Source organism: Sturnira hondurensis, unplaced genomic scaffold (genome assembly GCF_014824575.4).
Source record: "Sturnira hondurensis isolate 20B ecotype Veracruz unplaced genomic scaffold, ASM1482457v3 Scaffold0003693, whole genome shotgun sequence".
Classification (NCBI taxonomy): Eukaryota; Metazoa; Chordata; class Mammalia; order Chiroptera; family Phyllostomidae; genus Sturnira; species Sturnira hondurensis.
Genome location: NW_028076324.1, coordinates 8,929,290 through 8,943,943, shown reverse-complemented (window position 1 = coordinate 8,943,943; position 14,654 = coordinate 8,929,290). Strand labels below are relative to the sequence as shown.

Genomic DNA, 14,654 nt, shown 5'->3' with positions numbered 1-14,654 from the left:
GGGAGCCCCTGCCCTCAGGTCGCTCCTTCCCCACCCCAGCAGGGAGCGCTCTGGTTCTCTCTGCCTGTGTCTCCCGGTCCCTCACGCCCAGCAACCTGATTTTTGTGACTTCACAAGAGTCACCTGGCTGATCCTTGCCCTGCTCCTGGGGAAAGCCAGGCCCAGTGAGTGCCCAAGTTCATGGGTGACGCCAGGGCTCTGGCTCTCCCCACCACCCCCTCTCTGCAACGTGGATAGAGGCCTGTCTCCCAGCGTCCTGATGGGGGAATTCCAGGGCGCAGTGACAACAGGCGGCCTTCCAACCTCCTCGCCTGGAATAGCCTTCCTCTGCCTGCCCCCCCCCCAACCATGGATCTAGGGAGAGCGCAAGAAGGGCAGAGGGGGCAGCAGCACCCAGAGCCACACAGGCCACTCACCCCGCTAAGGCCTGAGTCGGGCAGGCCTACAGTCCCACACTTACTGAACTAGAACCCTAGATGTTATGAGGAATTTCAGGATGACGGAGAAACTGAGATGGGCCAGTGATGACTCTTTGAGGGACCCCTTCCGAAAGTTGCTCAGAGAGGGAAATGGAGGGCTGCAGAGGGGCAGGGACCTGCCCAAGGTCATCCAGGAGGTCGTGGGCAGGATAAGACTGAGACCCCCGGTCAGCACCAGCCCTCACTGTTTCTGCCTAAAGCCAGGAACTTCTTAGCGGGTGCTTGAGGAGGCCAGTGACAAAGATCCCACCCTGCACGGGGGACCCCTGGCAGGGACTGAGTCTCTGGGGCCTAAACCTGCATCTGCACTCTCCCACACAGTGCTCCTCAGGACAGCCTGCACTGCACTTTACAGTTTGGAGGCCATGCTGCATCTCTCTCCAGAAACTGCCTTAGCCCAATGTCACCTCAAGGGAAACTGAGGCTGGAACCCCACTGGTCTACAGACACACACGGACTTGGGGGGGGCCCCCCCGAAGCTGGAAGATAGAACTAAGGGAAGGGTGGGTGTTGTCTGGGAGGGAGCTGGGACGTTCCCGTGTTCCGCCTGCGGCAGGGACGTCCCCCCACCTCATCTCTGCACCAGGGCTCAGCCTGGGCAGCCTGGGAGTGTGGTCAAGGGTGAGAGGCTACAGCGGGGGCAGGGGCAGGTGCTGGCGGGCAAGGGCGTGAGCAGCACCGCAGTGCCAGCCGACCCCGGAGTGCAGGCCTCTCAGCTCCTCCTGGCTTCGGCTCAATAACCCCTAAATCGATGCGGCGAAAACATCGGGATGGTGGTGGTGGCGCGGGGTTGGGGGGGAGCAGGAGACCAAGCCGGGAAGTCGAGCACCCCTCCCCCCACCGCTGGCACCTCCAAGTTCGCGCGCCCCCTCCCCCCTCCACGCACACGTGGGCCAATAATGGGGGAAAAGGCAGCCGGGGCTGGAAGTGACGGGGCGCAGCCTTGGTGAGGAGAGGGTCCCAGGAACACATCAAGAGTACTGGGGAGCTCAGGAGCCAGCCAGGACCCCCTCAATTCTTCTTAGAGGTAGTCCCCAGTCCAGGCACGGGATTCACGCAGAGCCCTGTCTTTGGGGCTCCCCTCAGACCTTCCCGAGTGGATGGGGGAGCTCATCCTGCTTTGGGGGAAGCGAACCTGCAGCCCGCGCCCAAACGTCCGGGACTGGGGGAGGTCCTGGTCGCGGGGAGGGGAGTCGAGTGGCACGGCAGGAATTCGAGTGAGTGTATGGGGTGAAAGAGGGGGGTCCTGGCCCAGCCCATCCCCCACTGGTCCCTGGTCCCTGTTGGGGGCGTCCCGGCCTGGGCAGCCGGAGGACGCCAGCCTTTTTCGTCCCGCCTCCTCGGGCTTCAAAACTCCGGGGCTGGGATGCGGGGAATGCGGGACCCGGTGCGCGGGCGGCGTGGGCGGGGGGCGTACCTGGGTCAGGCAGAGCGGGGACGAATACATCCCGGGCGCGGCGGGAGGCGCAGGGCCGGCCGGAGCGGGCGCGCTGAACTTACTGAGTCATTTTTCCAACCCCCCCCCCCCCCGCGGCCGCGGCCGGCGCGCGCTCCTAGCCGCCTCCTCCCTCGGTCTCCCTCCCTCCCTCCCGCTCTCTCCCTCCCTCTCTCCTGCGTCTCTCACTCCCTCTCTTCTTTTCCTGCCCCCCACCTTCTCTCTCCCTCTCCCCTCCTCCGTCTCAGTGTCTCTGTCTCTTCTCCCTCTGGCAACCTCCCCCTCCCTTCCCCCCAATTTCTCTCCCCTCCCTCCCCCCAATTTCTCTCCTCCCACCCGAACCTCCCACTTCTCAACATCCAACTTTCAAAGAAAAGAGGGAAAAAAAGAGCGCGAACGAGGAAGGAGAGCCGCTCCCCTCATGCCTCGAGAACCCCATTATTGCTATTATTACGAATTTCTAGCCGCTGGGCTCGGGACACCGGATGGGGACCCGCAGCCATACTCAATGAGACTGCAGAGGGTCCCCCAGGACCGGCTTCCCAAGTCAGGTGGGGAGGGGATGCTAGGCTGTTGCTGGACATTTGGGGGCCGGAGATGGATTATTATGACACCCCCCCACCCGCCCGGAGCTGGCCGGGAAGTTGGAGAAACGAGCCAAGGGGTGGGGGGGGGGGGAGCGGGGTGGAGAATGAAGCAGTGACGTGTGCAGAGGCCGCGCAGCGCGCGGAAAGCCCTTAAAGATGTACGTCCCGCGGTGTATGGCAGGAGAAGGGTCTCCTGCACCCTCTCCTCCCTGGTCCCCGAGAGCCAGACAGGGACTGCAATGCCCAGGCAGAGGGACTTGGCTACAACTACGCCCCCAATGGCCACAGGGACCCCAGCTAACCCAGGAGCGTCCAAGAATCTGCTCGTTCTTCGTTGGCCAGCACCAAAGGGGAACGGGGGAGGGAGTGGCTTTGGCCTCCCCCATAAGTCTCCGCAGAACCCCAAGAGGAATTTGTCCAGAAAGAACCTCAGGCTGGCTAGATAAACCCTCGCAGCCTCATCCTGGTTGTCCACAGATTCCTATCAACCCCAGCCATGTGCCCATTTCAAAGATCTGGAAACTGAGGCACAGTGAATGGCTTGGAGTCAGGCCATCTGGCAGAGAAGCCCACTTCTTCAAGCTCCATGGTTCTCCTTCTTGAATTAAGCACAGACCTGCTGTCTCCCATTCTGAGTCCCCAGAGTGCCTGACGACCTTGGCCTCAACACCGGGCCTTAACTCTCCCCCTCCAGGTTGGCTCACTCCCCCTCCCAGCCTGGCTCAGAGGCTACCTAAGCTCTCCTTTCCACCTCACAGACCAGGGGGACGTGGCCCCTTGCTTCTGTCCGGCGGTGTTTTGCTCCGTAAGGTGGCCTAGCAGTGCGCACCCTGTAGGGTCTGCTAGCATAAGGACAATGTTACTTAGCAGAGCTTTGACTTCCTATCAAATGTGCCCCAACACACTGTTAGAAGGCTTGGCCATTTTGACTAGTTTCTCTGATCATCCTGAGGCGAATGACATTGTCACCAACTGAGGGCGGCTGTCCCAAGCCTGGGGCGATGCCAGCAGCCCTGATATTTCCCTGTATTACAGCGGAGAAAACTGAGGCCCAGGAAGCAATGCCACTTGTTCGGGGGCCCCTTGCTCAACTGGGAGGGAGCAGGACCCACCCGCGGCACAGTTCCCGGTGCCCATGTGCTCCTCACTGTGTGTGTCTGACAGTCATTCGAAGGGCACTTAGCGCATCCTGAGCACTTCAAAAATGTTTTTGAAACCCCCCACTGTGCAGCTCCGGCGGGCACTTCAAACCCCAGGATGAAACGGGGAGGCAGGGGTCTAGGAGCCCAAACACCAACACAACGTAAAGCAGTACTTGATCACTGAAGAAAATGCCAGGAACGCAGATGGCGGAATCCCTAGTTCAGACATTTAAATGTTAAAGTGTATTTCTGAGCATTCTCCTCAGACTGCCCCCATCCCTGCCCTGCCTGCAACCTTCATGGAGCAGGTGAGGTTCCTTTCAAGGTCAAGTTTGAAGAGCACAGCCTGCACCTCTTGGAACTCAGTTTCCACACCTGTGAAATGGCAACATGAGGACTCATCTCGGAAGGTTGGGGAGATCGGAGTTCTTGAGGTAATGTGTGTGAGGACTGTGTTAATGTTAGCAGTTGCAGTGGACGGTAGAACCTTCTACAAGTTCACTAACAGCAACGGTACACACACACATATGTATGCACACACATAGGAGTGGGCAAAAGCGGGCTTACAGCTATAATGCAATAGTTGATAAGTAGTGCAAGAATAAACTGTGTTCCATGTACTCAGAACTGCAAACCTGCTTTTGCCCACCCCACAGTTCAGGCAGGAGAGGCCCCTGGAGTGCACATAGTAGGACCACAGCAGGCCTGTTGGGCTGCAGGGTTGCATCTGAATTTGCATCTCCTCCAGCCAGCAGCTTAACCTGTGTCCTAGCTTCCCTCTATGTGGAGTGGGGCGATCAAGGTGTCTCCCCCGCCCCATGTGAGCAGATCAGCGAGTGCAGACGGGTCAGACAGCACCTGTGCATCGTGGTCTCTCAACATGGTGACTGGTGGATTTGGACCTGTGTGTGGAAGGGCCTAAAAAGGGGTGCATGACTTAGCTCCTGGCATTTTGGACCGCAATTGAGCTCATTTGTTAAAAATTAAAAATGCATTCTCCCTAGAACTTGCTCTTTGGCTTCTCTGTAACTGTCCCACACACATGGTAGACAAACTACAGATGCACAGCAGTGTCGACACAACCCTGCAAAACTAATGCCAACGAGTCTCCAGGTGTCCATCTCTGCGGGGCTGGTTCAGCATCGTGGGGGCTGGTATGGGCACGGGCTCCCAATGGAGCCATCTCCAAGAGCAAGGTCTGGACCAGATTCCTCCTCCCACTGCATTCCAGGAACACTCCCATGAAGACAATCACAAATGTCCCCCAACATTGCCCAGTGTCCCCTGGGGGCAGGACCACCCTTGGTTGAGAACCCCTGCTGTAGACTCAGCCAGAAGACTCGAGATCTCATTTGAGATTAAGAAAAAAAAAGAACACTCGTGTATCCTCTATGAGATTAAAAACTACCCTTTATAATAATATACACGTGTCCTTTACAAGAATGTCTATCTGTCCCACCTGCAGTTGCTAAGACAAAGCTGGATGACTACAGGACCCCCCTGGACTGGAGTCCCACCAAGGTGGGGGTGATGAGGAAGGTACCATTTTCACTTGTGTACTCTTCTTAGATGTTCATGAATGGCTTGTGTAATTAAAAAGTAAACTTTGAAAAGGTGAGAGGCATTCAGAGTAGCTCAGTCAGGGACGACAAGAGTCCAAGTAATAGGAGCCCCAGTGGCAACACCACAGCGGCCACACCCAGAGAACCAGGCCACGAATGCTCCGTCCTGACCGTGCCCCACCCCCCGTCCCCGTGCACTCCAGGGAGGGTCTGTGCGTCTCCATTTTGCGGATGAGGAACGGAGGCTCCTCCCTCGTGGGAAGTAAAGGTGGGATATGACACTAGGGCGGGTGCAGCCACACACACACACACACAGAGTGACATACGACACACAGGTCTCAGGTGCACACACAACCATGCCGGCACAGACACAGACTTTCACACACATGGACTCAGGTACCGACATGCAGATCTGGCGTGACACACACAGACACACACAGAGTGACAAAGAAACACATGAAGACAACCCACAGACACACACTCAGACACACAGATGTGTACACACATACAGACCTACACACTGACACACCCACACAAGTGCACACACAGTCCCAAATACAACACAGGTACACTCACCCACAATCACATAATCACACCCAAACACGACACAGGCTTTCCAGCAGCACACACACCCACAACAGAATGTAGCACTCATGCACACAGTGGCACACAGCACAGCACACCCCATTCCTTCCTCCTGGCAGTCCCCGCCCCCCATCCTCCCTCTCCCTCCAGTGTAGGTGTCTGTGTGTGTGTCACTGTGGGTCCATGTGGTTGTGTGTGCACCAGTGTGTGCAGGGATTTATGTACATGTGTGGCTGTGACCAAGCACTTCTTGAGGGTGTCTCTCGGGTGTATGCTTGTGAACACACTGTGGACCCCTGGACCCCTGGAGAAAGTGGGGATGGGGGAGTGTGGTGCAGGGCAGACCATGGACATGTGGCTGCACAGGGGTGTGCTGGGACAGGGCTTAGTGCTGGCAGCTGGTGTGGGGAACGGCCTCAGTGAGGGTGAAGGGGCTGATGGGAGCATGCAACCCTGAGCACTGTGTGTATGTACCCCTGTGTCAACGTGGAGTCCCTTTTCCTCCCCTTCCCAAACAGCCCTCCCAAAATGGCTTGCAGGTTTTAAGTAAAAAGCAGAGACTTGGCCTAGCCTTAGGGCTTTCCTATTTGGAAAATTATATAAAGGCCCGTGGGGCGGGTGGTTGGTACAGCAGGGATTCCCCTGGAGGGTAGAAAATAACACTCTGGACCTCCCACCCCTGGCCTGGTCCTCAGCAAGAGCTGGGAGGCAGGAGTGAAGGGGACAGCCCCCAGCCTGGAAGGTGAGAGGGTCTCCTTGGCCACCGCCTGGGCCCAGATAGCCCCTGTGCTTCAGTAACCAACCCTCCCTCAAAACCTAGGCCAAAAGAGAGGTGGGGACCCCTGTCGCCCTGTCCGCCTCTGGGGCTGGTCCCAGTGCGCTCGCGGTTCCTGGCAGGCGACATTGCTGCCACCCAATGATCGCATCCCAGTGCAACCTCGAGCCTAAAACTCAAACCAGGACCACCTGGGTCCACACCCATGGGGACCTCGAGGCAGGGAGGCAGTGGGGGGATGGATTGGGATGAGATGAGGGAACAGGGTTTTGGCAAGGTAGAGGAAATACCAGCCACCCCCCTCCAGAAGCCCCGTGGCAGGAAAAAGAACTGGAGGGGCCAGGGGGAAAGTGTAGACCCATCCCCAAGACAGTCACTCAGCACCAGGCACCTGCACAGAGAGACACCTAACTGTCCCCTGGGAGGCAGACACACGACACCGTTCCTCACTCACCCACAACCCCATAACCGTCGCACACACGGGAACACCCCACACGGTCACCCAGGGACATCACGGCCCCCAGGGATATACAACGCAGCCACACAGCTTCACAGCACCATTACACAGTGACACACGGCACACTTGCCCAGTTACCCAAAGACACAAGCACACTGTCCCAGAGAAGCACAATGCTCTTACACACGCAACACAACACACCCAGCCACGTGGATGCGCAGGCACATAAAGGAGAGGACCCGACATATAGGAACCCACGTACCCACGGACAGGGACGAGACCACCTAGCTGCACAGACCCGAGAACGCATCCCCGGATTCCCATGCTGACCCGTTAGGGAGCTCTGGAGCCCCCAAATGCACCCCTAGAGCGCGGATGCCACCGATACCCGGAGACCAGACACCGGAATCCTCAAGTGCAAGCACCTAGGCTCGCCGGCCTGGGGCGCTCGGGGCCGAGACCCGGTGACCCCTCCCGGGTGAGACCTGGCGTGCGCCGCGGCCCGGCTAGGGTCAGCCTGTGGGCGGGGCTCAGACGGCGTGAGGGCAGGCCGTGGGGGCTGCCCTTGCGTGGCGCCAAGCGCCGCCGCCCGCCGGACTCCAAGTTCAAGGCGCCCGGCGGCGACCGTGGCGCGCTCTCCGCCCCTCTCCGCAGCGGCCATTTTCCGCTAGCTGGCGCGCCGCGCTCACCCGGGCCGGGGCACCCCCGGGGGCCACCGCGACCCCTGCCCAACCGGGCGACCCCTCCCCGGCTTCGCTCCCCCGTGGGCTGCGCGCTTCGGGGTCGTGCGCCCAGGGCCTCGTCCTCCCTCCTCCCCTCCGTGCCGGACAGGGGGCGGGGGCCCGGCCTGGTTGAGGGGCACCCTCTCCCGGGAGCCCCGCCCTCCCCGCCAATTCCGCGGCGCCCACGAGGGGCCCCCCACTTGGGATCCCCCGCTGCGCCCTGCGCGCCAGCTCCGCCCCCAGCCGCGAGGGGGGGCACCGGCGGGCGGGGGTCCTGCGGCGGCGGGTGGAAGGGGGTGTCCCCGCATCGAACCCTTCCTTGGGGCGCCCCCCCCAAGACCTGGCAACTTTCGCCCGGAGCCCACGCACCACCCCAAAAACTCCCCGGGCGAAAACGAAAGTGGGGGCGGCGACGTACCATGGCGCTGCTGCGAGGAGGCGAGGCCGGCGCCGGAGCGAGCGCGCTCGGTCCCCGGCGAGGGGGGGCCGGAGGCGGCGGGAGGAGGCTGTGAGGGAGGGCGCTCGTGGGAGGGAGCGAGCGCGCCAGGGAGGGGGCGCGCCGCGCCCGCCCCCCGGGTCCGTAGGACCCTCCCCTCGGCCCGCCTTCCCCGGCCCCGCGCACCGCCCGCTTCTCAGGCCGCTGGACTCCCGGGCCCGGGCAGCGGTAGCTCCATCCCCTGCCCGGCCCGCGCCAGCGGAGGCCGGGCCAGTGGCCGCAGCGGCGGGTCGTGGGGCCCGGGGCGGGCTCCCGGCGGACAGAGCGGATCCACCTTCTCCGCGGCGCGCGCGCGCTCACACAGGCGCATACACACACACGCAGAGGGCTGAGGACACTAGCGGCCCGGGCCTCCTTCGCTCCGACTCGGTTACCACGCACACTGACGCGCGCAGACCGGCACACTAGGTGCTTGCAGCGTGTTACAGACACAGCCTGTGGGTGTCATCCAGACACACGGGGACCCACGCGCACAGCCTATACGGTGTATAGGATGCACACCTCTTGCAGAATGCCACCAACACAGATTCACAATGACACCCTGCGAGTGTCACTCAGACAGACACGGGGGCCCACATGCTCACAGCCTTCGGGGTGTCACCCATACACCCAGAGCCTGACTTGGACTCACAGCCTGAAGGGTGTCACGCCGACAACAGAGATTGACAATCATGGAAAGACACTCCAGACCTGGGACTGACCCACAACTGATCCCCAGGACCCCTCCCCCAGGCCATTGCTCCAGGCACTCTGGTCCCTGAGTGCAGGTGTATGGGATACACATAGCCACAAACACGTACAGTGGGGAGACGGAACATAAGGGGACACAGACAGACTCCGAGGAGGCGCGACAGACCTGGGGGCAGGGGTCCCCTGGGGGTCACGCAGGGGCTTCAGGCGGGTCGGGGGGCGGGGAGCGCTCTCGGCCGCTCCATAGGTGGAGGAGGAAATCGGAAGCCCCCTCCCTAGTCAGGAGTAATGGCGAAGTCCCCGCAGCGGGGGAGGGTACAGGCGGAGAAGGGTCAGCGCCCCCACCACTGCCGCTTGGGCGGCTGCGGGCTAGGAGGCGGTGCCGCAGCGCCCCCCCTCCCAACCTCAGCGCTCTCCCGCAGTCCTCCCTTCTCAGGCAGCCGCAGAGTAGGCACCGCCCCCTTCCCCCTCTCCGCTCTGCGTCTGGCGCAGCGGGGGAAAGATAGGAGGGGAGCTTTCCCGGGCCTGGTGGGATGGAGAAGATTCCGTATAGTATTTCTGTCTGGGTTTCTCCCGGCCTGCGACCCCAGTTCCCTCCAGGAATTTAGGGACCCCTTTGGGGAAGTGGTTCACAGCTCCCCTGTGGAGGGCACCAGGATTTAGGGTGGGGGCAGGTAGCACCCCAAGAGAAGAAAATAGGACACTGGACCACCCTTCTGGAGCCATGGCTGACTTTGGGGGCTTCTGATAGGTGATTCTGCCATTCTGTGTGCGATGCTGCCTGCCCCTGCCACCCCCCGCCTGGGAAGGGGAAATCACAAGCTAATGGGCTGACCACAGCCTTGCCGACATAGTAGATGCTCACTAAGCATGGACTCCGTGTAGCTGATCTCAACCTTCAGGGGCATTCGCTCTGACACGAGGTTTTCTGTTTCATCTGCACATTCTTCTGGGCATTTTTCAGAAGAGAAAAGTGAGGCCCAGAGAGGGAAACTCATTTTCTTTGGGTCAGCCAGCAGGCCTTCTTTAGGGTCCTCCACAGGTGGGAGTGGGACAAGTTCTGGAAGCAGCCTCCCCCTCTCCTAAACCTGAAGTCAAAGAAAGCCGGGTGGGTGCTCCAGCACTGGCTCTGTCATGGGAAGGGTTAAAAGGATAGAGACCCCCCCTCCAACTCAGAGCACCTCTAATCTGCCCCAGTTAATCCCCAGCTGGAATCCTCTGTCCCACCCCCTGCCTCAGGGAATTAGGTACCTGGGAAGAGAGAAGGGGAGGGGAGGAATGAGTGAATAGCAGTCAGGCGGTGATTGGGGTCCAAAGCGAACTGAGCGAGGGCACAGAAGCAGCCCTCCACCCATCCTTTCCCCTGGAGGCTGCTGCTGGGCTTGCAGGCATAGTACTTTACACAAGCCTCCTCATTCACTCCTCACACTCCTATGAGGTGTTGCTGCTACCTCCACCCCCATTTCACAAATAAGGACACAGTCTCAGAAAGGTATAGACACTTGCTCAAGTTCACCTGGTAAGTGATGATGGTTTGGAAGACATTTTCCTGACAGTGGATCTCCTGATTTTGGCTACTTTTGCTATCCCAAATCATCAAATCTGGCTTCCTATTTGCTTAACAGTTCTTCCCGCCTACATTTTACTATGAGCAGCAAGAAGGAACCAGGAAATCCCCCTCTGCTAAATATCCAACTTTATCACTTACTTATAAGTTCTGCTTCCGGTACAACTATGGGACACAACTCAGCTTACTTTCTGCCCCTCTATAATAAGGATCCCCTTTCCTTCAGATGCGTTGGCCTGTAGACCTTTCATTCTAGAACATTCCCAAAAGACAGACTGGTTAACAAACATATATTTTAAAAGTTCGGCTTACAGAGAGCAAAGAAATGATAACAAAAAATAAGAACATACCATGCTCTGGCACTTACTAAAATGGGTAAAGAGTTAAAAATTAATAAAACCCAGTGCTGGCGAGAATGTGGTGAAACAGGCATTTTCATAAATTGCTTGGTGGTAACTTTATGGATTAGGAAAGCAGTTTGGCAAGTATGGTGGAGGTCTGAGACAAGTTCAGACCATATAGTTCAACTTCTAGGAGTCCACCCTGAACTTGGGAAAAGGTATATATGCCCTTAAACATCTTCATTGCCATATACTTATGAAAATTGCTATAAATCAGTGTCTCTTAGCCTTTTTTCATATCATTCCTCCCAGAGCAGTTTTAGACACTTTTTTCCTAATCACCCCTTATGAAATTTTAATACCACAGGTACACTGCATACAGTTAACATATTGTATGTCTATCTGTGTTTGTATATTAAAAGGGTACTTATTTTTAGCCCCAGCTGGCATAGCTCAGTGGACAGAGCACGGGCCTGCAAACCACTTGATCGTGGTTCGATTCCCAGTCAGGACACATGCTTGGGTTGCAGGCCAGGTCCCAGCAGGGGACCCATGAGAGGCAACCATACATTGATATTTCTCTCCTTCCCTTCCCCTCTAAAGATAAATAAATAAAATCTTTTTTAAAAAGGGGTACTTATTTTTCTTCTGCAAGAACAATTTTTTCCCCAGTTGAAAATGCATGCTATGAATAATGGTATAGCCTTCTGATGAAATGGTACACTCCTTAAAAAGAATGAAGTTCCAATAAGAAAAAGACAACTACTCAAGAGGAAAATGTGCAAAAAGCAGGAACAGGCATACTGTGAACAATGAAACCTGGGCGGCCCACAGGTGCATGCAGAGATGTCCGATGTCTTTAAGGATCAAACAAATGCACAACCAGGACACAACAAGGCCCCATCTTACCCCTATACCACTGCACCAAATTTAAAATGTCCAACAACAGCAAATGTTGGAGGGACTGCAAATACACAGGGCTTTTCCACATTGCAACCACTTTGGAAAATAGACTAACATTAATCACAATGCTGAACATTCATGTGTCACATAACATGGCCTTTCCTCTCCCAGATACATGGTCATGAGACCCTTGCTTGTTGCCTTGGGAAACGTGCCCAGAATGTTCATCACTGTACTGTGAGGAAGACCAAAACCCAGAAACAATCCTAATGCCCATCGCTGAGAAAATGGGGAGATGCATTGTGGGAAATTCACTCAAGGGTCTGTTAATCAGCAGCCACAGCGGTGTTCCCAGCTACAGCAAATAGCATGGATGGATTGATTCAGCAACATAACATTGAGTGGAACAAGAAGCTCCCAAATATTTCACACAGCGCGATGCTCTTTTTATGAAGTTATAGTAACCAAAATGAAACAACATTTTGGAGGGAAATAATCTATTTGAAATACAATTGTTTTCAAGCAAGGAAAGGGTAGCATAGATTCAGTAGCATAGTTAACTTTGGGGAGAGAAGCACAGAGAGCAGAATGAGGAAAAAGGATTTTGGGGTGTCAGTTATTGCTAAATTTCTGTTTATGCCAGTGGTGTTGAGTTTGGGGGTACTTATTCTATTAGAAAACTTTCACACTTACTGATAAATGGAACAATGACAAAAGCCAGCTGTGAATCAGGCTGGGGTTACATTCATTCCAGCATCTGAAGCCCAGAGAAATAGCGAAATCATTAACTCATTTCCTGAGAGCGGACTGTCAGCTCCATGATGGGGGATGGTGGGGGACAGTTTTGTTCACAGCTGGGCCCAGGACACTGAAAACAGTGTCTGGTACATAGTAGGTGCTCAATAAATATTTGTGGAATTAATGAAAATCTCAGAGGGACCAAAGGCTTTGTAAATACCATTTTAAAAGAATCACATATGTGTACAAATGTATTATGTATACACATAAAAATGTATCATATAAAGTGTATGCATATTAAGTATGTATTAAGTATGACATATAGGATATATACATATATAAATGTGCATATGTTAGATCTACAACGTGTATTATATATTACATTCATATATACTATATGTGGATGTATTGCATATATTACATATATAAATAAACACATGTAAAAGAATCATATGCACACACCAGGCTTCCTCAAAGGCAGCACTGGTATGAACTGGTCTCCAACATGTTTTGTTTTGGAGAAGGAAGAAAACAGAAAACCTGAATCACTGAACAGTAAAGAGATGTTTCCAACATTTGCGTAAGAAGAACACAAACAAAGCTGCGCAGTACAAAGTGACAGACATCTAGCCCCATTAGTGGATGGGGGAACTGAGGCTCCGAGTTACTCACTCACTACCCAGAGTTACTTGCTGCACCACTCTGCCTTTGGAGCACACAAGCTGACAGGGACAGTAAGTAAAGGGATGGGTGTGGCTGTGTGTCCATCACATTCTTTCCTGTTTGGTTTCTTCCACTTAGTATAATTGTTTTGCGGTTCATCCACGTTGCCACATGTTCCAATGGTTCATGTCTTTTTATGGCTGCCTAGAATGGCAGCCATACTGCTACAGCTAAAGCGGTTCTGAGCCTCCTTCACAACTTTGGTAGGAACACTTGCTCTCCTTCCTTGGAAGTGAATGTCTGGGAGTGGAATGGCTCATATGCTAAGTGCATTTATGCAAAAGTCTCTGCGTGACTATAGCCTTTCATTCCTCTTGGGTAAAGACCTAGGAGTAAAAGGTTGGATCCCGTGGTAGGTGTGTGTTAAACTTTTTAAGAACCCGTCAGACTGTTTTCCAAGGTGGTTGCACCATCTGACACACCCACCAGCGGAGACCAGGAGTTCCAGCTGCCCCACTTCCGGGGGCTGAGACTGAAATCCTGCAGGTGAGTGATGGGAAGTGCACCAATCAGATGGCAGTGGGGGTGAGGTCGTGGACCAAGTGAGGAGTAAATTCAGCAGGAGCATTATTACACAGAAGAGCCTTGCTGGCCACACCTCCCAGGCCTAGTGGGAAGGAGGGGCTGCAGGTCTGGGGCAGGGCCACCACACCTGGATTCTAACCAGAGGTTGCCACTTACCCGTCTTGGCAAGATGGCCGATCTTCCTGGTGACGGAATACAGGACTTGCCCTTAGGAGGCCATAGTTGAGTCGTGAGTAATAGACTTCAGGTTGGCACAAAGTGATCTCCATATACGTCCAGTGGTCAAATCCTTGAATCTTTGTCATTTGCTACAGGGATTCACCTTTCTGATCTTTACCTCAAGGAATGAGGAGAGTGGCCCAGGGTGACAGCATGACCTTGAACAAATCACTTCAACTCTCTAAGCCTCAGTTTGCCCATCTGTAACACAGCGGGATCGCAGTAGTAATAACGAGGATTAAATAAGTTATTTGCAAAATGCTTAGAACAGGACCCATCACCCAGTGAGTGACAGCAGTATTTGTTACATTTTTAAAAAGTCCAGCAGTGGCTGGTGTGGCTCAGTGGATCTAGAAACAGCCTGTGAACCAAAGGGTCGCTGGTTCCATTCCCAGTCAGGGCTCATCCTTGGGTTGCGGGCCAGGTCCCCAATAGGGGGTGTGTGAGACGCACCCACACATTGAAGTTTCTTTCCCTCTCTGCCTCCCTTCCTTCCCCTCTGTCTAATAATAAAATAAGCAAAATCTTTTTAAAAAGAAAATAAAATTTAAAAAATCCAGGTGGAGAAGCGATGCCGTTCACCACAGCTCTGCCTTAGCCCCTAGGAATGACCTAAATGCCCAAAAGGATGGGACTGTGGAGATCTCACATTTGGGGAATAAAACAGGCTTCCGAGAACCGTGATCGAACCGCGATCCTCTGGTTCGC

At 55.4% G+C, this 14,654-nt stretch overlaps 1 protein-coding gene across 4 annotated transcripts in view; it reads right to left on the bottom strand.

The window, feature by feature from the left end:
* NFIC (nuclear factor I C) overlaps positions 1–8,567 on the bottom strand; it is a 67,287-nt gene extending 58,720 nt beyond the window's left edge. For 2 of the 4 annotated variants that reach the window (XM_037042504.1, XM_037042505.1), the window contains exon 1: positions 1,897–2,012. In XM_037042504.1, the coding sequence (XP_036898399.1) occupies positions 1,897–1,926 (30 nt within the window). In that variant the 5' untranslated portion in view covers positions 1,927–2,012. Of the gene's footprint in view, positions 1–1,896; positions 2,016–8,162 lie in introns of those variants that run through there. The other 2 variants (XM_037042503.1, XM_037042502.1) reach the window with 2 other exon arrangements.
* Between the last annotated feature and the right edge of the window lie 6,087 nt (positions 8,568–14,654).